We start from the raw sequence: 27,142 nt of genomic DNA, 5'->3' as shown, positions 1-27,142 counted from the left end.
TCTCTTTGCACGCTTCCCTCTGAGAGGAACTGCCAGAGGGGAAAACTTGAAAGCTAAAGAGAGTGAGGGAGGGTGCGTGAGAAAGAGCGTGTGTGTGAGAAACAGAGACAAAATGACATGCAGAGAGGAAAGAGTCCAGAGAAGCGGGGGAAAAAGCACAACAAAGTCACATCTAGGTGCTGGCTTACCTGCACTCAGTTCACAAGACGGGACGGTGAAGTGAGGATAGTCAAAGGGGTTGTGGGAGGAGGGTCCGGGCGGGTTGATCCAGCCGCTGACGGGTGGTCCGGGAGGGAGGAAGGAAGGATGGAGTGGCAGGGAGCAGGGAGACGGGGAGGCCAAAGGGGGGATATGAAGCACTAGTCCTCTTTCTTTCCCTCTTTATCCCTCTGGCACAGAGGCATAGAGGCAGACACCAGTACCTGCAGCCACTCAAATAATAGGAGAGAAAAGAGTGCTCACATCCACACATGCTCTAGCACAGAGAGGAAAGAGAGAACGCCCCTCCCACTCCTTCCCAGGACCCAATCGCACGCAGACTTCACTGGCAACGAATGGAAGCGCAGGCAGCCGGTGCCATGCCCTAGCCAATAAGTGCAATTGCTCATATCCAGTTGGAATAATTAGTCCTAGAGCAGAGCAGAGCGGCTTCCCTTCTGAAGGACAGACAAACGGGTGCACTTACCCAATAAGTGTGATTTAAGACCGCAACCGACATTAGAGTAATTAGATTGTGCTGCACTTAACCTAGCAGAATAACGCTGCATGCTCCACTGCAGAACTGGCAGAGGCACAGGCTACACGGGATGGGCTTTGGAAAGGTGCAATGATGTTAAGCAGACTGAAATGATGAGTAAAGAGAAGGAATAGGAACTTTTAACGGTGATCAATGCGCATGATTATCGTGCAGTGACACTTTCAGGCTTGGCGCTTCGCTCCTGGAATTCATAATCAGGGTCAGAAATGTAAAGAAAAAAAAGCTTAGTATCAAAAAAATCTAAATAATTCTAAATGTTGGCCAGAAAACATCAAATTCCTGTTGTTGTTTTTTATCATTATTATTGATTTACAGCATCTGACAGCTCTTAATATGAATTTCTAGGGTTGGTTATGCATAACACATAATCTATGAGTTGAAATTGATTTAATTTTAAATGAACTGATCAAATACTATTACATACATTCACTACTGTTCAAAATCTTTGGGGTACAATTTTGTTTGTTTGTTGTTTGAATTAATAAAAATAAAGACTTTTATTATTATTAATTTAATCAAAAGTGGCATTAAAAATGTTACAAATGATTTAAGATAAAAACATATTTTATTGAAATAAATATTTCAAATAAGTGCTGTTTTTTTCCCAATTTTCTGTTATTTAATATTTCCACACAAATATTAAAAACAACACAATAATAATAAATGTTTATTGCGCACCAAATCAGAATGATTTCTGAATGATGACACTGAAGACTTCTGGCTGCTAAAAATTCAGCTTTGCCATCAAAGGAAAAAATTATCTTTTAAAATATCTTCAAATAAAAAAAAAAGTTTTTATTGTAATAATATTTTACACTATTACTGGTTTTACTGCATTTCTGATTTTTTTAAAATGCAGTCTTGGTTAGCATAAAAGACTTCTTAACAAAAAAATTAAGACTTCTTAATATAAAAAAAAATATAAAGAATCTATAAAAATTCAAAACTTGTGAACTGTAGTGGTTTTAAATATATACAAATGAAAAATATTAAAATCAAGTCTGGTGTGGCAAATATTGCCTGTTAATCAAAAAGTTAATTTCTGACTTTGCTTACACTTTCTCTGCATAAAACCAAAATCATAGACCTGGAACAAAGAGCTCATTTCACAAGACCTTTTTTCTGTTCTCCAGATCAATACTCTGGCCCAGGTCTTGGCTTGAGAAATGATCAATGGTGAACTGTTAGAATGATGAATGTAATGCGCATCAGCCGGCATTATCCCCTTCACAGCAGGAAGGACCGATGCGGGGACAGAGATGTAATAATGTCCTATTAACAACCGCAAGGAAAGCACCTCTATATACTTTCAGGATGACAAGGTGGTGCTCAAAGTGGTGAAACTTCTCTTAGCACCAGATTCTGCTGACGTCCAAGCGACCATGCATTATTTCAGGGTCGGGGCTCCCGAGCCATTCTCGGTTTCTCAGAAGAAGTACGCACTTCTGCTCAGTGAATCTTGTGCAGCGGTGCAATCGATGCACCTATCGATATCATGCATCATAACATGGGCCGATATGCATAAAATGAGCAAGCACAAACCTATGACGATTCAGCAGGTTTTCGCAAACAGCCCACCCGGACATCACATACATCAGCATATCAGTATTTACAAGTAAAGCAGCTTAAACACAGTGACAGTGAAATGTGCTATAGACTGTGGCACGCTACAGAGCGCAGGGCTTCCTCCAAGAGGACTGGGTGGGAGAGGAGGGCCCATAAAAAATGCATGAGCAACAGGAGGAGATGTCACATTGGATATGTTTCCAGCTGCAGAGATACTGGTGTGTGGAGAGCCGCGAGAGTGAAACGTACAAGTGAACTCAGGTCTAAGAAGAGAGAAGTGAGGGGAAAAAGCACTTAACTTCCACCGCTAAACCTGCCAAAACCATTGCCGCGCTGTGCCAGCAATAACAGAGATTTAGACATAAATCCATTGATGCACAAGAGATTTAATGGCTTATGTATGGCTTGATTCGTAAATATCCACAATCACTATAACAAAAACTAGTATTTATTCAGCCTGTATATCGAGGCTGTCATCACACTTACTGCCCCAGTGATTTACATTCAGTCTGAGACACAGATCGGTTTCATTATAAACGCATTTACAACAATGGGGTTTTGAGAGCATGGCATACCACTGCCTAAGTCTACTATTTCAGAAAGATATCTCATCAAATATTCATTAATTCTGGAGTACAATCATGCTTTAAATGTCATGCTTAGCAGGGGAGATGGGCACCGCTTAGGCTAGAGGATTTATAACATGTGGCACTTATAAGTGGATGTTATTATACTGGGGTGTGATGTCTTTAAACAGTGACTGGCAATGAAAACAAACATATGTGGGCATCAAACAGAAATAAATAGCGGTTTTGTAGTTTTAAATAAAGTGGAATAATTGGGTCATTGGTTACAATTTTTAAGAATTGCAATAGATGAATCCAGCCCAGGCTCTTTGGGAAACATGCCTGTGGCGACACTCTGCAAAATGATTTTACTGTACATTGGTTCTTGTACGTTGAATTGTCTAGTGAGTGGCTCTACATGATTAATGCTCTTTTTATACTATTAAAATGATAGATAAATGCTTATTTGTTGAAGCAAAAATATCCCTTAATGGCTTGCTTCTTCATGTCTGTGAGCTTTTTTTATCATGACTCATGTTTCTCAGGACTCATTGCATTGCAAGTGCAATGCTGTACCAGGTGAGCTATTGAGCAAGTTTACTAAAAGTCAAAAGTAAGATAAGCCATACATATAGAGCTGATTATGTTCTGCAAAAACAGTCAAAATGTATTACTTTACAAATTCTGCACTATGGTAAATGTTTTAAAGTCAAAACATCTGCAAGAAACCATGTGAAAATCAATAAGTAGTGATGAAACAATATTATCAATATCGATAGTCTCGATATTATCGTTGTCACATGACGATATGAGACAATAGGTCTTCCGGGCAAAAAGTGTAGTTTTTAAATATTTTTAAACTTCTTATTGTAACATAAATGTTCTTTAAAGTTGTGTTTTGGTCCAGTATGCTTTGGTACAGAACTGTATCTGTCAAACAAACTAAAATCGAAATCTCAATATGGCTTAATCCCTTCACCAAGTCTGTTTTTGCTGTGTGTTTCGAAGCGCACACTTCATTCAGGCGATCAGCTCGTGATCCGGTGTTTTCTGCGCCTCAGAACGACTCTGTTCACAGTGAATGAATGCAGTGAACTCATTTATTTCACGTTCTGTGAGTTTAGCGCGTTTGGAAATGCAATGGCCACCAGTTATGCTTTATTTTCACGGCAGATGATTACAGCATTTCACTAGATTTGGAGTGAGATGCGTTTTTGTTTTTGTAAGCCTGTTTTCACCGAAGCTGGAGTTTTCCTTCAAAATAAAAGCTATACTGCCGTTTCTGTCAAAATAAAAGCTTACAAGTACAGTATGAATTGCTGATAGCTAGTCGTTTAAATGCATTCCAAATTCAAAATATCTCTTTCAAGTGTAGAAATTAGGAAAGAAGTACTTTTATTTGAATTTCCCTACTGTAGTGTAAAGCAAAAATAACATACCTATGAAATATTAATTTTAATTTATTTTACAGCACAATTGTTTTACAATATATGGCTGTCATTGCTGTTATGATTATATTCTAATTGTCTGGCTTCCTAAAACACCAGTGTGAATGTAATTTAGACTGAGACGGTACAGTATATCACAAATAAAAAGAGGTTTGAGTCTCCTTTAAAGTTCTGGTACAAGTCAATTCACTGACTTTTTTCAGACTTAAGTTTCTTAGTTAAGAACATGGGTTGCAGCTCCTCATTTTTAACTCTCAGAGTGCATAAGATAGAATGATTTAACTTTAAAATGAACAAAATTTTCATCTTTTTTTTAATTGAAATAAATATTGTATCGTGGACTTCATATCGCAATATCATATCGTGATATTTTGATATATCATTACATCCCTATAAATAAGTCTTTATTATTTGATAATCTGCCCTGTAATTAATTTGTGTGAATGGGAATAAAAAGTTGTTGGTGCTTTACTACCACTAGTGGTCATTTCAGCTGAACCTGCAGTGAATTGTACGTATAGACAAGTTTTAGAGTTTTGCAAAAATGTAAACAAAGGCATGTTTTTCCAAAGAGCTTATGTTAAATTACAATAAAATTAGTTTGTTTTAACTGGCATAACATGACATGAGATGATCAATTGATGTTTGGGATTGGAAATGATAAAACTAAAACTTTTTATAGCACAATCAGCTCTCAAAAGATAAGGGAATTTTGTTTCCTAATGATATGTCTCCTTTAATGCATTATTTAAAACTCATTTTCATGGTTGGTAAAAATATTTATGGATCGTAAATCACCTCAGTTAACATCCACTGGTGCATGAGTGAGACATAAAATTCATTTTAGGTCCTACTCATGGTTTAGTAACCTTGACAGACTGTAGACTATGATTTCATTGTTAGTGCAACAAATAAGCCAATATGTTGCTCAAATATAATTTTGAATAATGAGGGCTATCATATTTTCATTGCCATTGTTGTGACGTCTCAATTAAGCAACATCTTATTGACAATTTTGGCATCTTCATATTCAAAGACGTGAGCGCAAGATAGTAAATGAAGCAGCAGCATAAACCACCTCCATAAAACCAACAGCGCTCAGCGGCACAGCATCATTTCAGTGGCTCACAAAGACAGCATAAACACAGCACGTCTAACAGACATGGCTTTGCCTCCGCTACCAATGTAATTAAAGCCAACATCTTGTCCCGCTCTCGTATCATTACCGTCTGTAGACCATTTGGATGCGCTTTGTTATTACTTACTTGCTGCTAAATATAGATTTCCTGTGCCAGCGCTAGAGATTGCAGTCAGCTGCAGATTGTTCCCCGTGTTTGTTCCATGTGGATACTATATCACTCGACAGGGGTGCAACAAGCTCTTTTGGATCTGTCTGACCCGGATCTTTTTTGGGGGGTCAGTATAAAAAAAACTGATGGCAAAGAATAAAAAAATGAAGGCTTATATTTAGGATACTTCAGTGCTGTATTAACTTATGTTTATATAGGCTACTAGAAGTAAAAGCATGATTTCTATTTTATTTGATCAGCAATTTTCCACATTTTAGAATAATATTAAAGCAAAAGTATGAAATAACACAAATGGATGTGTAAGAATTAGTGACTGGCAAATCAACCAGTTTCATGAGGTGGTGCTTCCCCCTAACTATCCAGTCAAACTCATCCATAAAATAAAATAAATTCACAATATATATTTATCCATAAAACTCAATTTAAGTTTAAGCTTGTATATCAAAAAGTCTGAGCCACGACTCCAAAGAAACATAAATGTAATCTTTTTTTTTTTTTCATACTGTGGAAACTAGTCAAATTTTAATAAAGTGAATTTCTTAGGTTTACTTTTCAATTTTCTGTATAGTCATATACCTTAAAGTCTAAGGCAATGTTATTGAAAAAAAGGCTTACACATTGCCCAGAAACACTTAAGATAATAAGAGATAGATAGATAGATAGATAGATAGATAGATAGATAGATAGATAGATAGATAGATAGATAGATAGATAGATAGATAGATAGATAGATAGATAGATAGATAGATAGATAGATAGATATCAAAAGTTTGGAGACATTACTATTTTTAATGTTTTTGAAAGAAGTTTCTTCTGCTAATCAAGCCTGCATTTATTTGATCAAAAATACAGATAAAAATGTAATATTGTGATATATTATTACAATTTAAAATATTTTTTTTTAAATTTATTATACTTTAAATTATCATTTATTTCTGTGATGCAAAGCTGAATTTTTAGGATCATTATCACATGATCCTTTAGAAATCATTCTAATATGATGATTCATTATCAAAGTTGGAAACAGTTCTGCTGCTTAATATTTTTTCAGAACATGTGATACTTTTTTAGGATACTTTGATGAATAAAAAGTAAAAAAAAAAAAAAAAAAAAAAAGCTATGTTTTTAAAATATAAATATTTTGTAATAACAATATACACTACTGGTCAGTAATTTGGGGTCAGTAATTTTTTTTTCTTTCTTTTTTTTTAAATGAAATCAATACTTTTATTCAGCAAGGATGTGTTAAATTGAAAAAAAGTGATAGTAAAGAAAATATATTATTAGAATATATATTATTATAATTTTTTTTTAATTTTTAATAAATGCAGTTCTTTTTAACCTTTTATTCATCAAATATATTAGACACCAGAACTGTTTCCAACACTCATAATAAATCAGAATATTAGAATGATTTCTAAATGATCATGTGATAGACTGGATGTTACATGTGACACTGAAGGCTGGAGTAATGATGCTGAAAATTCAGCTTTGCATCACAGGAATAAATTATTTTTTTAAAGTATATTCAAATAGAAAACTATTATTTTAAGTTGTAATAATATTTCACAATATTACTGTTTTTTTCTGTATTTTTGATCAAATAAATGCAGGCTTGATGAGCAGAAGAGACTTCTTTCAAAAACATTAAAAATAGTAATGTTTCCAAACTTTTGACCTGTACTGTAGATAGATAGATAGATAGATAGATAGATAGATAGATAGATAGATAGATAGATAGATAGATAAAAGTTTTAATAAATAAAAACATGTTTTGAATTACGTATTCGAAATTGAAAAATTGATTAATACATAATGAGGAGAAATTACCTGAACATTGGACAAACTTTCTGAGAGAGATGTAGGTCCATTAGAAATGACGAAGATGGCACAGGGCTGTCGGGCCTACTGTTACATTCACCTGTCTACATTGCATAGAAGCCACATCAAAGCTACAAATACATTGTGTGGTTACACAGAGGCAGCAAAACGTGTTCACACAATTTCGTAATCGAGAGAAACAGTGAATCGCGCGCGACCGTAGCTTCGAATAGCAGAAAGAAATAAGACGCTTGCTTATTGTCGTGACTGAGTTGCAAGCTCAGTGAATTCACCCTATAGAATCAGTTTTGGCAAATCATCTGCGTTTCCGATTTTCTGCTGAATCTTATGAATCATATTTTTACCTGATAATCATTCTAGATGTTTTGTTGTGGACGCGCTTTCCTCTGGTTTATGTCATGGTCAAGTACTAAATAGTTCAAAATCTGAATATCCATCACTAACCATCAGACTTGCCGTAGCTCATCAATTTTACGTTTTCCAAACTAGACAACGTAATATAAGACCCATAAGCTAAAATAAAGACTGAAAGGGCGGAGAAAAATAACACAGGCTTTATATTTAACCACCGACGTCATGTTTGATTCGTGAACGAATTGTTCGAGTCGGATCTTTTTAATGAATAGTTTGAACCTTTGAATCAGAATGGTCTAAATTAATCATTTAGGCTACCATTCAAAATGAATGTGTCCAAACGGTTCTCAACATCAACAATTAGAAATCGAAATGGGTGGATTTGATTAACTTTAATAGGAGAAATTGTACAGATGAAACGAACTATACTCTATATTAGTTTGTTAAATTGAGCCACTTTTGCCTTTGATCTTTATAACAAAAAGTTACACTTTTTTTTATCTAAATTGTTTTCCTGGGATTTCCCCTGAGGGTCCCCCTATTGCTGTAGCAGGGATATGCTGCTGTTGAATATACACACATTTGCACCCATTACTCATCTGGAAGTTTCTGGGAAAAGATTTGTGCATTTAAGGACTTTTACCTTAGAATAAAACTTTGTCTTCTTTTGTTTCAGTACAGATCACAACAAAAACAACAATAGTTAATCATAAAGACAGTCATCCTGCTGAACTCCTGCAGAGTTCCAGCTGTCATCCTGCACTGTGACGATCCATACTCCATCTGAAACCATTTTAAATAGTACTCTTTCATTTTTTTTTCGCCGCACAGTTTTGCTTCATTTTCACTTAATTTTTCATTTCATTTCATTTAATCAGCTTTCTCAGACCGCCATGGGTTTTTTTTTTTTTTTTACCACAGACTTGGTGCACCTGGCCGAAATGCTTGCAGAGGACCTTTAAGTCCTGAGATACAAAAGCTGGTGAAGGGGCCGCTTCACCAGCTCGCTGTCAGCAGTCTCTGATTTGTGCCTTGAGGCCCTCTCAAGGCCACATTGCTAAATCCTATTGAACAGGCTGTAAAGCCCTTCAGGCGGACAGAGAATCAGTGCAATAGGCACTGAGGAGGGATTGCAATGTCATCAAAGGGGCACGCTGTGCAATTTAGAGACATGCATGAATCAGGACTTTGGGGCCCTTTGCCATAGGTGCACAGAAGACATTTCCCGAAGAGTATTTCAGTGCTTAAACAGCATTTAGTAGAAACGCATAGTTTACAGTTCCAAGCATTGAGAATGAAGAGCACTTAAGCTGATCAAAGGTGGCTTTTATGTGAACTAGAAGTTAGGATATATAAAAGTCACTTAATCTTAACCTTACAGTGAGCTCTTCAAAATATTTCAAAATATTTGTTTTAATGTACAGGTATATATCACTTTAGTAAATAGGAATTTTTGGGTGAAATACTCTTTTAAACATCTAATGATTGTGGAGAAAAATTAATCTCACAAATGAAGACAATAGGTAAAAACATTTAATACATACTTAATACTTGGGAGAGGAAAAATGTACCTTTATTTTTTAGTAATCAGTCAGTGAACAGTAAACACATTCATGATATAAAATGGCTTGTGAATGAATTTCTGATATGTTAATATTGTACATGAATAGACAACACAGTCTAAGATATGTGTAGACAGATCAGGTTTTAAGAAAATAGATTTTGATACACAAGAACTAGTGCCAAAGTTACTGTGGCAAACAAAAACAAAATCATTTATTCAGTGCCTCTGAGACATGGTACAGCACAAACTGGTTAAAAAAAGACTACGAGCCCAAAGGGTTGTACTGAATACATCAGTAGCACTACAGTGGATTAGGTGTCTGAAATTCCATATGGATAGAAGATAAAGTGTCTTCATAAAACACATCTGTCTCTCCCAAACAACACTGTCAGCAGCTGTTTCATCAGTGAAAAGCCCCGAATGCAACCAAAGCCTCTGAAATGTCCAATGAGTTATAGGACATGGAACCGCTATTTTTGAGTAACAGAATTTTTTACATTAAAAAAAAAAAAAAAATCCCATCTTTACTTAAATCATTCACTTTGCTTTATCAAAACTTCTGGAATCAACCAGAAGTGTAAAACAATGACACTAAGAAGAATGTCCATATGAAATTTCACATTAATCACAATAAAAGTAAAATAAAATAAAACACACAGTGATCCCATAAATGCAAGAGAAGTATTTAAAATAAATTTGTTTTGTACAAAAACTCTTTTGAGGGATAAGAATTGAATTATTCAAAGCATCTTCTTTTTGCCCACTTGAGCTTTTTCAAGAGAGTGGCTAGTTAACTATTTCAGTCTTGCACTTTTATCAGTGGAAGTAAGTAAAAGTGCTTACTAAAATAGATTTTATATATATATATATATATATATATATATATATATATATGGTTTACAGTTTTAAATCATATTTTAGCTCTCTTTATTGCAAAATAAATATTTTCTCTTTTTAAATCCTAAAACTAAGATGTCAGGTTTGCCCCTCAGTATCCAACAAACCTTGGATGAAAATGGAAACGGTACAGACAAATAAGTGGAAAAAGTTATACAAAAAAAATATAGCTAAAATTGGTTAAATATACCAATTAAGACATCTTAAAAAAAAAAAAAAAAAAAAAAGATGACAAACCATTCATATACAAAATTTTAAAAACACTGCCTCAGTTGGCCTCACTTCTCTGGTTTAAACCCCTGAAAATATGTGCCAATGCCCTGAGAGAGAGCAAACACCTCCATGTTCAACCTGCCTCTTTGGCGTTACGGTGAGAGAACAGATTACTGGCAAATTCTCCTTAAGGCAGACTCAGTTCTTTTAAAAAAAAAAAAAAAATTTGTAATTTTTTTTTTTTTTCTCCAGTTGTTAGATACAGGCATTTACTGGAGCGAAACTGGGCCTGTATAAATGGTTGTGTCGAGTGTTCAAAGGCTCTTTAGGACGGCTTTATTTCTTGGATTGTGTCATGTAGCTGTTCTCGATGCACAGCACGATGTAGGAACTGGAGCAGCTGCTGGAGGTCTGCTGGAGGAGCTGGCCAGCCTGCAGAGATGAGGCCAAGCCTGTCACCGCACGGTCTCCGGCCCTCCACGTCTCACAGTAGTTATCCGTCTGCCTGTGACCCCTGCCACTGGACCCATGCCAGATCATCTTCTCTGGCCTACAGGATAGAGGAAGAAAAACTGTCATTTTAGGTGGTTTAAGATAGCCTCAGACTGCATTCAAAAGCAGGAACACCTTTCCAAAATTGCAAAGTCAAATCGCATTGCCTGACTCTGGGATCAGGATGCACAAGATTTTAATCCATCAACTGGGAAAATACATTTTGTTTACAAGGTACTAGACAGCTACAATGAGGTCTGTGGAAGAGTCAATCATTGAAATGGCCAAAAATTTGGGCACTGAATCGTTGAAAGATTTAGAATAGAGTGACAGAATCAACATAAAGATAGAATGAATGATAGAATGGTAGATAAAATTATATACTGTACTGTAGTAAGAATGAATGACAGAACAACAGATAGAAAGAACGATAGATAGAAGTATAGATAGAACGATAGAACGATAGAACGATAGATAGATAGATAGATAGATAGATAGATAGATAGATAGATAGATAGATAGATAGATAGATAGATAGATAGATAGATGGTTAGATAGAGAACAATATTTCATATTATATTCATCTGTAGCTCCAGTACTCTGAGTATTTTTAAAGGAAAATGAAAGTGACAGGACGCTCTGCTGAGGCTTCTGTTTGAAGGGTTCACAGGATCAGCCAAAGACACTGGCACTTACCAGGCACTGTCCCGCAGGACATCTCTGCCATCAAATGAGTAGATAGGAGCATTGTCCTTCATCCTGCTCTCTGAGTCACTAAAGAGAGACTCCCAGCTTCTGAAAAGGACTTGATCCTGCAGAGAAGAATATCAATGCCATGAAAAGATAAAGAAACATCCAAGATCTTCTAGTGAGCTCATTGGGTAAGTTTGGTCTTGAAGAATTGTCAAAATTATCCAAAAGATCAAATGAACACTCAGTACCAACACAGATAATTCTACAAGCCAATGTTGTTGTTTTTTTTTTGTTTTTTTTTTACTCGTAAACTTTTGTGTCCCTCCGAAAAAAAAAAGCATTTGCTTTTGTTTTACGAGGGAAGCTTCTTGCGAGAACATAAAAGGCATGAGTTTTGAACTTTTCAAAAAGCATTGAAATATATTTATGAATTATGAATTTTCAACTGGGCTGCATGATAAAAAACATATTTTCATGTAAAGCAAAGATAAACGGTTTTCACTGAAAACCTAGAGTTACAACAGAAAATGAAAGACAGTGTTAGGCTAATAATAATTCTACACAGTGGAAAAAAACCAGATAATATTTTAGATTTAGTATCTGATCTGACACTTTATTAATAATATTAATATATTTTTATCATGTTGTTGTCTCCACTTTATAAAAGCAAATGATTTTACTATGGTTATGCAATGTGCTCTGCCTAAAAACAACCCTTAAAGAGGGTAAAAAATCTCTGTAATTTTATGGCTTATTACAGTATTTTAAATACCTTGCATTTATATATGTATAAGTAATAGAATACACAACGTGGTTATTATTTGTTTACTAAAACTAAAACCATAAAAAATAAACCTAAATAAATTTAACAATAATAAAACTATACAGACATACATAAAAAGTAACAAAAATGACAACAATTTTAACAAAGTAATATGAAAGACGAAATTACAAGAAAAAATTCAAAATCTTAAAAAACTATAACTATTTTATCTCGCTGATACTAAAAAAAAAACATTGCTACACACCTTCAGGTTAACAATCGGTAATGTCTCTCTGTCAGATTTGCGAACGATACTGTAGAGATCCTGCAGTTTGGAAGACAGGAAGGCTCTGAACGTTCCCTTCAGGCCCACGGCGCGAGCCTGCTGGAAGCACAGGAAGTCTGCCCCACGAATGCCTCTCATGTTGCCCACTTGTGGAGAATTCAGGGCAATAAGATGCAACTGTACAGAAAATGAAAATGGTGTCAAAATGGAAATAAAGACAGGGGACCTGTGAGAACGTTGCCATAATGTTGACGGAACTAACCCCTGGTCCGGAAGTGTGGACGTGGCCTTCTGGTTGATTGACAGGGGGGCTGGGACGGCGGGCTGGAACGATGGGGTTCCTCTCTGGTTGTACAGGATCAGTGTACCTGCTATCGGTGTAGGGTGGGTACCGTGGATCTGGGTAACGGGAGTCAGGTGGATTGGGGTTTCTATTCTCTGGCTCCCTCCTTGGAAACTCAATAGGCGGGTGCTGTGGAGAAATCTGCTCTGCTCCATTGTTAGCTGTGTGGTCTTGGGAATAGTGAACAACAGGGGGTGGCTGGACCGCTGCCACTTCATTGTCCTGAGGAAGAGCCAATAAGCTAGTCATACATTCACGAATTGATATGGACATCCAGTAATTCCAACCTACTTTGATTAAACTGTGGGTGCTTATTTGAATGTTAAAGCATAAAAAAGAACTTTATTCGCACTGCTTACCACCTCTCCATAGAAGGGTTTATAATCTCCAAGCTGCAAATAAAAGGAAAATTGTGTTAAAATTTGAGTAAATCCTTATACTGTAATGTGTTGACAAATAAGAGTGCATAAATGTAATGACAAATAAGAATGCATAAATTATGAAAAAAAAATCTAGTTTTAAACACCATGTTTCTAGAAATATGTGCATTCATGATGGTTTTCTATGCCTGAAAAAAAATTATAAACTACTAAAAAATTATAACATTTATTATCTTGAGTGTTCTTAAATAACTACTTTCCAAATAATAAATAATATAATAATGATAGTAGTAATAATAATATAGATGCAAGCAGGGATGACGGGCCCAAGTCCCCAGTTTCACCGCCACCCTGCCGGCATCAAGAAAACAGTTTGGTTGTTGACTTACAGCAATGAAAGGATATTTCTATTTTCCAGAAAGTCTTAAAACACATTTTTCATAGAGTTTATTTATTTATTTACAGTTAATAAATAAGATAACATTTTTGCAGGGTTATCTCATATGAAAACAGAGCAAATCCTGCCATGCCTTAAAAATGTCAATTATAACATTTTTAATGAACTTACTGACCCTGACAGTCATGATATTCATTATGTCATGGTATTGTTACTGTCATGACTTAAATATAATTTCCTGTTTTATGGTTTACTTGTCACATGACAAAATTTGCATGTTAGTTTTACAACAACATTAATTTGGCAGACAATTTTTTTTTCAACAAATGATCATTATCAAATTTTTTAGTTTATGTATGGAATGCATTTTTACTATTTTTGCAATAAATGAAAAGGTGTGAACAAAAATGAGCACAATACCATCACTTGTCTGACACCGTCCCGAACTCTGAGGTAGAGATCGCTTCTGTCCAAAATGTAAATCAAAGCACCTTCAGTCTGTCTGCGTGCCGTAGCCATCATTATATCATAAGACCTCAGGAAAGCCACCTGCTGGCACATTTAAAACCATGGGTCTGATTAAAGTATAAAGTATCAGGTGTGTAATCATATACGTGCCATTAGTAGTTTCTTTTATCAATGTCCCACACTCACCCCAGATTCAGTGCCAGGAATTCCTGGTGGGCCGGGGGGACCTGGAGGTCCGGGAATACTGAGTTCTAAAAAAACAAAAATCACACAACACTTTCTGTTAAGTTCCTCAAAAATGTTCTGTTTGTTAAGAATTGTACTTATTTTTTCTTACGTGGTCTGTAGGCTCCTGGCAATGATGGTGACCCTGGAGGACCAGGGGGTCCAGGAGGTCCTGGGTTTCCTGGACGACATCATAACCAACTCCAGGAGTTCCTGGTGGGCCCTGCGGTCCAGGGGGACCTCTGATTGAGTCTCCTTTAGGTCCCTGGAAAAGATGTTTTTGATGAGACCATTCATATGTAGGTAAGTACTCAATTCAGGTTGTGTCTAGAAATACCCAATAATTCTTACAGGAAGTCCAGGGTTTCCTGGTGGTCCTTGTACAGCTCCAAAACGAGGGTCATAAAATCCACCTCCTGGCTCTCCTTTCTCTCCTTTAAGACCGAGCTCACCACGCTCCCCCTTCATCTCATTCTGAGGAAACAGATGCCATGTTTTGCATTGGATAAATCATAATCAAATTGTTTCATCAATACTTTCATGTAGAGAATCACATACCTTTAGGGCATATATATCAAAGTTAGAGGAAAAACCTGTGGAAAAATGAGAGAATACTGCATTAAATACATGAAATAACACAATATCTTTTACAATGATTTGATAATGATGTCAAGCTATTAAGTCACGGTACTTTAGCCAGGGAGTCACTAAAATTTACAGCGGCAGAGACAGCCTTGTTATTCTCACCTGCCATTGGCCCTGAATGTCTAGAAACAGCAACAGTGGTAAATTTTACCTGGTGATCCTGGAACACCAGGAGCTCCCTGGTCTCCTTTATCTCCTTTCATAGCTAAAGAAAACAAAACAACACAGTGTTCAGTGTTGTTGAATATATTAGAATTTGGACATTTGAACTCATTTCTGTTCAAATCAATATCAAATGTAGTTCTCAATACATTTTTCTCCTGTAATATTGAATATTTTTGAGCAAGACAAGTCATTGAAAGGGAAATAAAATGTATGTTGGGACTTGATTTTATCCATTGGGAAATAATTGGACAATAGGGAAGGTCATAACATCAGCAGTAAAGAAAACTTTTTGAGAATTTTAAGTCTTTTTTAGAAACCATTCAGTGTTAAATCATGTACAGTAAGATCACGAAAGTACTTTAACAACATAAATAAGTGTACGTTTTGATTTCACGTTGACTTTAAGGACCTTGTGACAAAATATCTTTTGATTTTCTGCTGTGACAAGAATGACTCTAACAACCTACCTGGATAGTGCCTCGAATGATCTTCATATCTCTGAAATGGAAAAAGAAGATTACAAATTATTGCTGTTGCAATCACGACCACTTCAATTCAACATAGCCAGCATATGCAGCTCATTTTGCAACATTTCATGCATGAATTACAGCTTATTTGACACAAAAAGCACTTACACCGAATCTGTCCAAGGGCACAGCAGGTCCAGGGGGACCAGGGGGTCCTGGGGGACCAGGAGGACCTGAAAAGACACAAATTAACTTATGAGGGAAAAGCTATATATATAACAATCAGCAAAGGAACAAACTGCATTTATTTTCAAATTCAAGAGCTTGTGGTGTACTGACTGGGTAGCCATATCCAGAGCCAGACCCTGATTCTCCCTTCTCTCCTTTGTAACCATTCACACCTGGACGGCCCTACAGCCAGGAAATGAATTCAAGTACACAGTCAGTTAAATATGCTGTTGTCTGCCAAGGAATATTTTTTGTTGATGAAAGTTGAGAGACTTACGGGTCTGCCTGGCATTCCAAATTCACCTTTCAAACCAGAAGGGCCAGCTGGACCCTGAATAAAATGAGGTATGACTTAGATATTGCTCAGAATGTTCCAAGTATATGATAGTGTTAACTTTTAACATAAAATTTAAAAGAAAAAATGTAACAAATACAAACATACAGGAGGTCCGACTGGTCCAGGAAGCCCTCTCTCACCCTACAGAGAGAAAAAAACTAATTAATTTTGGTGTACAGTGTTCGTTAATGAATGTTAGTTAAGTTATTAAAAATATGAAGAAACACAAAAGGAACTTTTATTTATTTTAATTTAGTGACCAAAAGTCGAAACTGTGTGTTTCCTGGACACTTCAATATCCAATTCACATTCAAATCAAAAACAAAACAAAACCAAGCAAAGCAAAACAAAACAAAACTAAACCTTTTGGCCTGTCAGTCCACCAGGGTAAAGTGGGTTTCCATCAGGTCCAAGAATTAGTCCGGGTTCTCCTTTCTCCCCCTACAAACAAAATTATGTTGAAGTGAACTCTGGGTTTTTAAACACTTTTTAGAATTTTGGATTTTAGGATTTAACCATTGGTTTTTGCTTACAAACCTTAATGCCATAGCCTGGTGAACCAGGTTCTCCTCTGTCACCCTTTGGTCCCGATGGGCCCTGATTGGTTAAGTAGACGGAGTGTAAGATTGATTATAAAACACATAATTCTGACTAGAAAGTTTATATATATAAACACATATATACGTAATGTATTACTTACTGGGAATCCTGCTTGACCAGGAAGACCAGCCCCACCCTGAAAATCATATAAATAATTTATTGATATTACAAAATTTTATATTATGAGTCTGTTTTTCAATGCCATCTATCATACTAACAATAGACTACCAGAAGAAACATTTTCATACCTGAGGCCCTGGTCCTCCAGTTTCATCATACTGTACAGAAAAAAATGACAAACGGTTCAAATTTAAACATGAACCATTATAGGTTAAAAAGCAATAGAAATGTGAAGACTTACAATTTCAGAATAACGATAAGTAATTTGTCCGGGTGGTCCAGGGGGGCCAGGTGGACCTGGAAGTCCATTTCCATCTCGACCAGGTTCACCCTAAACAAATGATCACATTTAACAATTAGTAAATAAGTCATTTACGATTTCAAAGTCCCTAAACCACTTCAGGCCAAAAGTAAACTCACCCTATCACCTCGGTCTCCCTTGTCACCCCTTGGTCCCTGCAGGAAAATGCAAAACATTGAAATCAGCCTGAAGTACTGCACATCAGAGTGGCTGTTTAGTACATTTTCACCTAAGAGTTTTATTAAAAAGTAAACGCACCTGTGGTCCAGGGAAGCCATCCAAACCAGGCTGGCCATCTTTTCCCTGAGGTCCCTCACTGCCTTTCTCACCAGGAAATCCTTGTAAGCCAGGCTTACCCTGAGGAACAAGATATAAAAATAAATCATGATCTATAGATGATATCTTTAGGATATAAATCTCATTTGAACAAATAAATGAAGTCCTACTTGTGGTCCTGGGTCACCAGGAGGTCCCTGAAATTAAATAGGATTGCAGTAAATGAACTGCTACAGATCAACAATGGTAAATAAAAGTCCAACAGAAAAACAAACCTGGACTCCCATTGGTCCTCTTACTCCAGGGACTGAACTGAAGTGAACACCAGAACCCTCCATATCATCCTAAACACATAAAGAGCTCAATATTTTAGTATTTTTCCTACAAGACTGTGAGATGCTAAGTATGATTGACTAATACTTACAAAACCAACATGATAGCTTGGGCCAGGAGGACCAGGAGGTCCAACAGGTCCCATTGGTCCTGGAAGTCCTGCAAGTCCACCCTCTCCAGGAAGGCCAGGGGAACCAGGAGAACCTATGGCACCCTTTAAACACAAGGAGAAAGAAATCAATGAAAAAGGTGCCTACTAGATCAATGAAGTTAGCTTTCAAGATACCAAGAGCACAACATGTTAGTTTGCACTTTCAACAAAGCAATGTCACAAGGAGTCCACACTACCATCAGTATAGTAATATAAAGGTACATTTCAAGTATTAGAACTGTAGTGTAGAAAGTTGAGATGTTTGTGAAGAAAATCGATTGCCACACTCAAGACCTGCTACCTGCCACCCTGCAGCTTTAGAGGAGAAGGATGAGGTAGAGTAGAAGAGAAGATCATAGAGATAGCTGGGAAAGTAGGAGTTTTGCTACAGAGACAGAAACATAAAAGAACCCTGAGTGCGTTTTTCTGTTTCAGAAAAAGCTGTTTCCTTAAACAGCTTTCCACACAGTGTCTTAACTAGGCGTGACACAATAAAGCAACGTTATTCTTCCATTTTTCTTCAACAATGAGCACTTTTGATAATGAACAACTGCTCTAAAATGTTATTTCCATTACACTTCAAAGTATCCACTGTTTGTAAGCAATCTGTTGTGGAAATGACAGTAATGAAAAATTACATTTTAAAGAGTTATGGATTAAAACGGCTCATCTTTTACAGTGTTTTTTTTTTTTTTGCAAAATGAAAGCTTGATTGGAAATAGTGCACAATAAAACAATCTGTTATGAAAATGTTAATTTTACATTAAGGGAATTCCGTCTGCTTGGTAACCAAGAACACTATCTAAAATCATTTTCATAAAATACTAGAAATACTGAAATGACATGATTATTTCACTTTGCTTAAATTGTCATATTTGTTTTTTTATGGTTGTCAAGTAATTTTTATGATAAAAAAAAAAAAAAAAAAAAAAAAAAAAAAAAAATAATCAAATAACATTTAATTATAGATTTCCATGCTTTAAGACTGAAAGTCTGGATCTTGGAAAAGGGTAAAACAAACAAAACAATCTGTACATAAAAGATAACTGAAAATAGCTAAATCAAATAAGTTTTAATGAAATTTGGAAAAAGTATAATATTTGACAGTCTAAAAAAACTCTTGGAAATTTACAGGTTTGTATTTATCTACAGGTTTCTATTTCTGATGCCGACAGTGAAATCTCATTTGTACAAAATCCCGCTCCACAAAACTATATATTATACATATATATTAGTGAACATTATTGTGAAGACAGACAGATTACTTCTTATAGGATCTAGCTTTGTCATGCCTGTATAGGACATTATGACATTATTTTTTATTTAATTCCTATTAAAAGCATACAGAGCATTACAGATCGCTGAGCTTGTACAGAACATTTATACTTAACATTCAAATATGTGATATGCAAACGAACAAGTGTTTTAGAGGTTTCTCACGAGGTGCACATATTACGCAAACTGACCTTCTCTCCCACAGGTCCAGGTAGGCCCAGCTCACCCGCATCACCCTGTGGAGCACAAAATCGTTCCAGTGTCTAAAGATAGCTTCCATTACAAGGATCTCAACAGAGCTGAATTATGCAAGTCCAAATCCATTAAAGGACCAGCACAGCTATCTATGTATGGAGAGGGTTCCTACACTTTTTTACCAATGGATTGCCGTGACTTTTCTATGACCGTTCCAGTCGTTTCTGATTACAGCATAAGGATGTTTTAGAAATCATTTTATAGAGACTGCCAGGTTGGATTAACATTTGTATGCCAGACTGTGACAAAAGGGTCCAACCAGTGTCCTCTACTGTATGTTATTGCCCTCTCATTGAGCCTAGCCATAAATATTTTGTCCCTAGACTTGGAAATGTTACAGAAAGCCCTGATGTCAAGTGAAATAATGCATTAAAAATGTATGCTTAATTTACAGTTTTGTCTCCAAAAAGACAAACTAATGTCATCGCGCTGGCTTGTGAGCATGTTTACTCTCCACAAGCATCCACAAAAAGCAGAATTTAGATAATTAAATGTTTTAAGGTAACTTTCTTCAGATTTCTTTAATTTCTAAAGAAGGTTTTTCCAGGTTTATTAATCACAATGTTAAATTCACTGTTCTTTTTTAGGTTTTAATAGAAGAGATTGGGCTTCCTACCTTTTCTCCTTTTGGGCCAGGTGAGCCTGGTTTTCCATCTGCACCTGATGGACCTGGAAGTCCCTATTAAAAAAACAAGATCCTTTTTTGAAATTATTTATTTTTCAATTTTTATGACTTTAACGAGACACAAAATGACAGGGAGAAACAATCAGTGTTGTGCAGTAACGCATTACTTAGTAACTCGTTACTGTAATTTGAATACTTTTTTAGTAATGGAGTAATAGTAATGGAGAATCTATAATTTCCAAAATAGTAATTAGATATAGTTCCAAGATTAGGTATATTTGCGTTAGAGGTGTATCATTGCGTTGCTAGTTGAATGATACGTTTTTTATTATTATGCAGGTGTTTTATATTTAAGGTGGTGGAGCACATACAACGTCTTCAACCTGAGAACTACTTTGACTGGTTATGTGCCTGTGAGGTGGATAATGAAAAACTACCAACAAAAAACTCAGCATGGAGAGAGAAAAATATGCATTCTGTAGCTGTGCATAGAGACTTGTGTGTGAGCGGGATGCAGGACAATAAAATCATTCGCGGGGACTCCTGCAAAATAGAAATATCTAAACCCAAAATATGCAGTGCTGAAATGTGCATGCTCACGAATCATCTCATTATAACACACAAATTGTAGAAAGACTATATATTATAAAAGAGCTTTGTGAGACTGCAATAAACTGAGATAAAGGGAGCGCCCTTTGCATGACATTCTGCCATGCCAAACCATGTACTCAGCAGCCTATGCTTGCATTTATTTAAAAATAAAAGTGGTTTGTGAATGTTGATGCTTTAATAACAAGTATTTATTGGGAGCGTTTATGCTGGGATGTTGTGGCTAGGTGACACAAAACTTTTCATGTAAATTTCATGGATGTACAGAAAAAAGTAACGTAATTACTAATGTAACTAATAACTTTTGAAATAAAGTAATCAGAAAAGTAACTTGATTACTTTTAGAAGGAGTAATCAGTAATTGAATTACATTTTCAGAGTAACCACATGGCCACGTCTCTGACAAATAAACGCTTAATTCTGACACAACATATCCAAACCAATGGTTATAAACATGCATCATGTCACCTTAGACTTACCGGTTGACCTGGAGCTCCATTTTGCCCAGGAGGACCAGGAGGTCCAATACCACCAGAGCCTGAAGACCCAGTGCCAGAGGGACCGGGGGGACCAGGAGGACCAGGAGGACCAGGCAGGCCAGGCAAACCAGGCATTGCCTATCAACAAATAAAAAGTTACTCAGTAAAGAACTGCAAGCTTTTATTAACATAAAATTTAAGAATTACAAATAAAAAGTTTACAAAACTGCCACATTTTGTTTCATTCAATGTCTGCACAATATCTTTTTCTTTTAAGAAATAACTTTTATTCAGCAAGGGCATTTTAAATTGATCCAATGTTACAGTAAAGATATTTATCATGTTACAAAACATTTCAAATAAATGCTATTTTTCCAACTTCCAAAAATATTATCAGTTTTCACAAAAAAATTTTTTTAACATTGAATAATAAGAAATTCTTCTTGAGCATCAAATCAGCATATCAGAAGTCATGTGACACTGACAACTGGAGTAACAACTACTAAAAATTCAACCATGCCATCACATTTTAAAATATATTAGACAGAAAAGTTATTTTAAACTGTAATAATATTTCACAATATTACTGTTGTTACTGTATTTCTGATAAAATAAATGCAGCCTTGGTGAGCAAAAGAGACATTAGAAAATCTTACCAACCCCAAACTTTTCAAACATTAGTGTATATGAAGTAAACTGAAGATTATCAGCAGTGAATGACGTGTCATTCCAAAATGGAGATTTCTAGTTGTTGAGCACTAGATCTGACTTGATGCTATAAGTTAATATAAGGACGTACCCGCACGCTGTCCAGATCAAATCCAGAACCCTCCATGTCCACAAATGTCTATAAAAATAAACACAGAGGAAAGATTATGAAACAGTTTTTAAAAGGAAAGCAATTACAAAAACAGCAGACTAATAATGAACTCACAGGCCTATCAGAGCGAGATGGGGGTCCCGGTGGGCCAGGAGGCCCTGGAGGCCCACGAGGTCCTGGCTGAATTTCACCTCGTTCTCCCTAAAATGAAAACATAAGAACAAAAAGTTGAACTGGCATACTATAAAAGGCATTCAGTTCTAAATGGTGCACAACCCTGATACTGTCATAATAAGCCAAGATAATGGACATCAACAAACTTACTTTCTCTCCTTTGAGTCCAGAACTCCCAGGAGTTCCAGGAAACCCAGGAGGTCCAACCTGACCCTGTTATGAAAACAGATTTTTAATTATTTGCAAATGAAACGTATGAATGCAAACACAAATACACAAAATAAAAAATACAATCAGACTTTTCTTCCCATTTTGTATAGTAAAAACAAACGGTTCCCCCCAAATACACAAGCAGGTATAATCTCAAATTGAAAAATGAAAAATATTAAAATATTTACTTGACCCAGGTCTATTTTATAACAGAGTTTCATGAAATGCATTACTTACAGCTTTTCCATCTTCACCAGGGTCACCCTATAAAGGAGAGGATAGAATATTAGTTTTGTTCAGATATGACCAATGCATTATGCATAGTCTCAAGGGCAGAAACACAATGTGCCTTTGTGTTTGCAATGATGCATATCTTAAACCTGTATTAACATCATTCTCTGCTTGTGATGGGGAACACCATAGGGATCTTTTACTGTTCTAACACATCAACGGCAAATGCAAGAGCACTTATGACACATACGGTTATGATATAACGCTGTTCCTTTTAAATGGAAATGCATTCACTAATATTAAATAGAGCCAGTAATTGAACCATTCCTTTGACTGTGATCTACTCACCGGCTCCCCTTCAGCTCCAGCAGGGCCAGGGGGTCCTTGTGGTCCAGGTGGTCCTCTTGGTCCGGCCACCCTCTGCACAACTGACCCATCTCCCCTCTCTTCTACCGCTGCACTGGGCCCTGGGGGACCGGGAGGCCCTGGAGGCCCAGGAGGGCCACGGTCACCCTTTGATCCAGGATAACCAAAACCAGGATTGCCCTGAAACCAAAAATCATTTTGAGATTTGAGCACAGACATAAGCCCTTTCATACCAAGGATGATAACTATAATGATAACGGTATACAGTAGGTTTAAAAATCATTCCAGATTTAAAAGAATATTGTTCTTGGTGTGAATGGGCTTCAAGCTTCATGTATGTCAGTAAACAAATATGCATTAAAATAGGAAATTAATATTTACTCTTAAAGGGGGAACTCAGCAACAAATGCTAGTTTTGCATTCATTATTAGTATTTTATTTCATGCAACACAAAAACAGACGTTAAGGCCTTATCACACAGGACGCAGCATGCGCTGTGCTGGCCGCTGAGTTCAGCGTAGCCCTTAAGATACAAAGCGATTTGCGCTACGCTGGCCAGAGTTTTCAAAACTACTACTCTGAATGTAAATCTCTCTGTCTATGGAACAATTGTTCCTACCATGTGATGTCATTATATGAAATAACTTTGTATGGACTGTACAATACATGCTTATTTTGCAGTTGCATGTTTACTTTACAGTTCACAATATTACAAACTGTTATGACGGTATTCATTGTGAATTTATAACATCACATTTTCGATAACAACAGAGCTTTATTTTATCGAAATAGTGGAGGAGGCTAGAGGAGGAAAAATGGCTTGTAAAAACGCAAACTTTGTATTGTTTAGCTCCGGAAATTCCGACACACACAGCTGTTCATCCATTTTGCTTTCCGCCCTTGTTTTGATGCCCCCTTTCTATTGGCCACTCGGGGAAACGTCACAGAGCGCAGCAGCAAAAGTTGAACTATTTTGAACTTTGACCGTGGGGTGCGCGCAAGCCTGCCGCTGGTGCGCTCTGCTGTGCGTGCGCTTTGGTCAGTGCAGCAACTAACCGCCCTCGTGCGCCACAAGCCATTGAAATGAATGGGTTTCATAGAGCAGCACTTTCCACGTCCTGTGTGAAAAGGTCTTTAGGCAGACCATCTGATTGCCTATTATCTAATTTTGTGTTTTACAAAAAAAAAAATTATAATGACAAGAGGGTGTGTGAATGATTACATTTTGGCATGAACTTTTCCTTTAATTCACATTTAACGTGCAAAATATGTTGTCACAGTTATGTCAAGGTAGAAGCATCAGAACAAACCTTCATTCCTTTCTCTCCTGCGTCACCCTGTGAAAACAGACAAAAATGATTGACCTGTCTGCCACTCTCACCACTCTAACAGATGGCTGAACATTCAAGCTCCCCATCATTGACTTCACACATTTACTGTGAAGTTTGAAGGGCATAAAACTTCAATGTAACAATTCAATGAAAGAAAAGGGCCCTGTATCTCCGACTGTGGCTGAACAACCACTTCATATAAACACAGAAGTCATCTCATATCAGGTATTAGCAGTGCTTAGGTTATTGTTTTTATAAAAGCTGTTATATAGTTTAGATACAGTACATAGCTGTTTCTATAAAACTAATAGCTCTGACTCTCAATTCTGAGTGAATGAGCCACATTCAGAACCATTAACCAAAATACACACACCTAATATAGCATATCAGTTGAATTCTGGATTAATGTTGCTTGACAACCGTAAACCGTCTATAGTTAAATGAACTATATTATTTTAATAAAAAAAAACATCCTTTACTATAGTTAAATTACTGTAATGGACTGTTATTTTGAAACCAAGCTGTTCAGAGAAACACTCAATGATGTTCACAGTACTCAGCACACACCTTCACTAATATTTCACCACCACTAGACACAGATCCAGATCCTGCATCGCCCTTCGGCCCCACAAGACCCCTGTCACCTTTGGCACCCTTCTCTCCTCTGTCTCCTTTTGCACCTGTAAATTTGAAAACATCTGATTAATATAAAAAGAACAATTACTCTTATATGCTTTACATTTTGGAAAACATATCTGGCTCATATCTCACCCCAAAATCAACAGAACAAAATAAGAAATTAGACTTTGCATGTAGAAAATGAAGCCTCTTTTCTAGAATTTGTTTTACATGAGATTTAGTTTTACACTATGACATACTTTTCCTGTCAAATCAATTTTTCAGTTTACTGAAATCCAAAATAAATCTGATTCAAGTTACTGTAGTGCAAAAAGGGGCATTTTAATTAACTTAGCATTTGGTGTACAGCATATACTTTAAGTTAATGTTTAAGAAATGCCTGTAATATAGAAACAAGAATTCAACTGAGAATTACTGGAATTAAAAAAAATACTGTAAAAGTAAAACATACTGTACAGACACGTTATGATATAGAAAATTTTAGGGAAAAATGTGCAAAATTTTTATGAAAATAATGCCAGAATCCATAATATCTAATTGGCCCTAAAAGGCTTATAATGTCTTATTTAAAAACAAACAAATACATAAATAAATTTATATTTTTATTTTATTTATTATTCTTTTTTTTTCTTTTTTTTTGTGGTGAAATGTGACCTGGACATGTTTTAAGACAAGACAAAGACAAAGACAAGATAAGATAAAAAGTAAAGTAAAATAAAATATAATATAATAAAATAAAGTAAAAAAAAAATACAAATGGCAATGTTCAAGGAAGATGGGCCAAACTCCACATATTCATGTAAGAATATGCCTACCAGCAGAAGCTTCTCTAAGCGGGTCAATAAGCATAGTGTTTTGATAAAATAATACAAATACAATATAACAATTATAGCAATAAACACCATACATATGCAGCTCTACTGCTTGCTCCCAGTCTGCTGCAGTCCCTCTTGGGCATCTCTACACATCCACAGCGTTTTCCCAGCTTTTCATGCAAAGCATCATGTAGAAATTCTGAGATTCTGCTGAGAATTTCTGCTGAGAATTTCTATCCAGAAATTCCATGTCCATTTGAGAGATTTTGATCTCTTCATTAGCGACCCACCTGTTGAACCTGCAGGACCGAGCCTGGACTCCACAGAATACCGTATGCCATCGCCAGCTGAGCCTGATGTACTTAAAGAGTTTGAAGCTTGTCTAGAATCATCATATGACCCTGAAGTTTGCCTGCTAACACCAACTGAACCAAGCGTTTGTCGAGAGTCACCATATGAGCCAGAAGTTTGTCGAAAACCATCAAATGAGCCAGATGATTGTCGAGAATCACCATACGATCCAGAGTTTGTTTGGGAATAACCATATGAACCAGACGTTTTTTCAGAATCAATGTATGAGCCAGATGTTTGCCGGGAATCACCATAGGAGACAGATGTTTTTCGGGTATCCCCATATGAACCAGATGTTTTTCTAGAACTGCCATATGATCCGGATGTTTGTCGAGAATCACCGTAGGAGCCAGAAGTTTGCCAAGATGAATCGACTGAGCCTAATGTTCAACAAAACTTACCACTTCATCTTATTCTGATGAAAGATCACACTTCAGTAAACCATTTACAGAAAATATGTTATAATATATATGAAATTTGTATGTATGATTGTATTGATGTGAGTAAAAAAAAGCCTGATACATTATTGTCTTATATTTTAAAATATAATAAGAATAGCAATAACAATAATGTTGGTTTGATCATTATTATTATTATCAGTGACTTCACATTCTGTAATTGTGATATAAAACCTGTATCTCTTATAATTGTGATTTTCTGTCTCAAAACTACAACTTCAGTTTTTCAAAATTCAGACTTTGTAAGCTGGCAGATACAAATGTAATTGACAGAGATCTTAAAAGTGCGATTTTCAGAAATATTAATGTATACAAAT

General features: G+C 36.1%; 2 protein-coding genes across 6 annotated transcripts in view; both read right to left on the bottom strand.

Annotated features, from left to right (window-relative positions):
* LOC109095879 (poly(rC)-binding protein 3) overlaps positions 1-494 on the bottom strand; it is a 56,047-nt gene extending 55,553 nt beyond the window's left edge. For 3 of the 5 annotated variants that reach the window (XM_042730508.1, XM_042730511.1, XM_042730512.1), the window contains exon 1: positions 189-493. The gene's annotated coding sequence lies outside the window, so the exon portion shown is untranslated. Of the gene's footprint in view, positions 1-188 lie in introns of all 5 variants that reach the window. The other 2 variants (XM_042730509.1, XM_042730510.1) reach the window with 2 other exon arrangements.
* Positions 495-9,394: 8,900 nt separating this feature from the next.
* The window catches only part of LOC109095683 (collagen alpha-1(XVIII) chain-like), a 76,545-nt gene continuing 58,797 nt past the window's right edge, over positions 9,395-27,142 (bottom strand). Inside the window, 37 exon segments of the mRNA XM_042730466.1 lie at positions 9,395-11,067; positions 11,706-11,821; positions 12,731-12,928; positions 13,014-13,316; positions 13,454-13,486; positions 14,292-14,420; positions 14,526-14,590; positions 14,677-14,754; positions 14,757-14,829; positions 14,916-15,038; positions 15,123-15,157; positions 15,361-15,414; positions 15,842-15,872; positions 16,010-16,077; positions 16,183-16,252; positions 16,347-16,400; positions 16,512-16,547; positions 16,770-16,847; positions 16,944-17,003; positions 17,107-17,142; positions 17,255-17,284; positions 17,368-17,457; positions 17,547-17,582; positions 17,686-17,784; positions 17,874-17,900; positions 17,979-18,047; positions 18,128-18,250; positions 19,654-19,698; positions 20,334-20,396; positions 21,431-21,568; positions 22,230-22,277; positions 22,365-22,451; positions 22,575-22,637; positions 22,872-22,898; positions 23,214-23,411; positions 24,542-24,568; positions 25,130-25,242. Of these exon segments, the coding sequence (XP_042586400.1) occupies positions 10,854-11,067; positions 11,706-11,821; positions 12,731-12,928; positions 13,014-13,316; positions 13,454-13,486; positions 14,292-14,420; positions 14,526-14,590; positions 14,677-14,754; positions 14,757-14,829; positions 14,916-15,038; positions 15,123-15,157; positions 15,361-15,414; positions 15,842-15,872; positions 16,010-16,077; positions 16,183-16,252; positions 16,347-16,400; positions 16,512-16,547; positions 16,770-16,847; positions 16,944-17,003; positions 17,107-17,142; positions 17,255-17,284; positions 17,368-17,457; positions 17,547-17,582; positions 17,686-17,784; positions 17,874-17,900; positions 17,979-18,047; positions 18,128-18,250; positions 19,654-19,698; positions 20,334-20,396; positions 21,431-21,568; positions 22,230-22,277; positions 22,365-22,451; positions 22,575-22,637; positions 22,872-22,898; positions 23,214-23,411; positions 24,542-24,568; positions 25,130-25,242 (3,137 nt within the window). The 3' untranslated portion in view covers positions 9,395-10,853.

Source organism: Cyprinus carpio, chromosome B9 (assembly GCF_018340385.1).
Source record: "Cyprinus carpio isolate SPL01 chromosome B9, ASM1834038v1, whole genome shotgun sequence".
NCBI lineage: Eukaryota > Metazoa > Chordata > Actinopteri > Cypriniformes > Cyprinidae > Cyprinus > Cyprinus carpio.
Note: the sequence above shows the minus strand (reverse complement) of the source record. Positions and strands in the feature narration are given on the sequence as shown.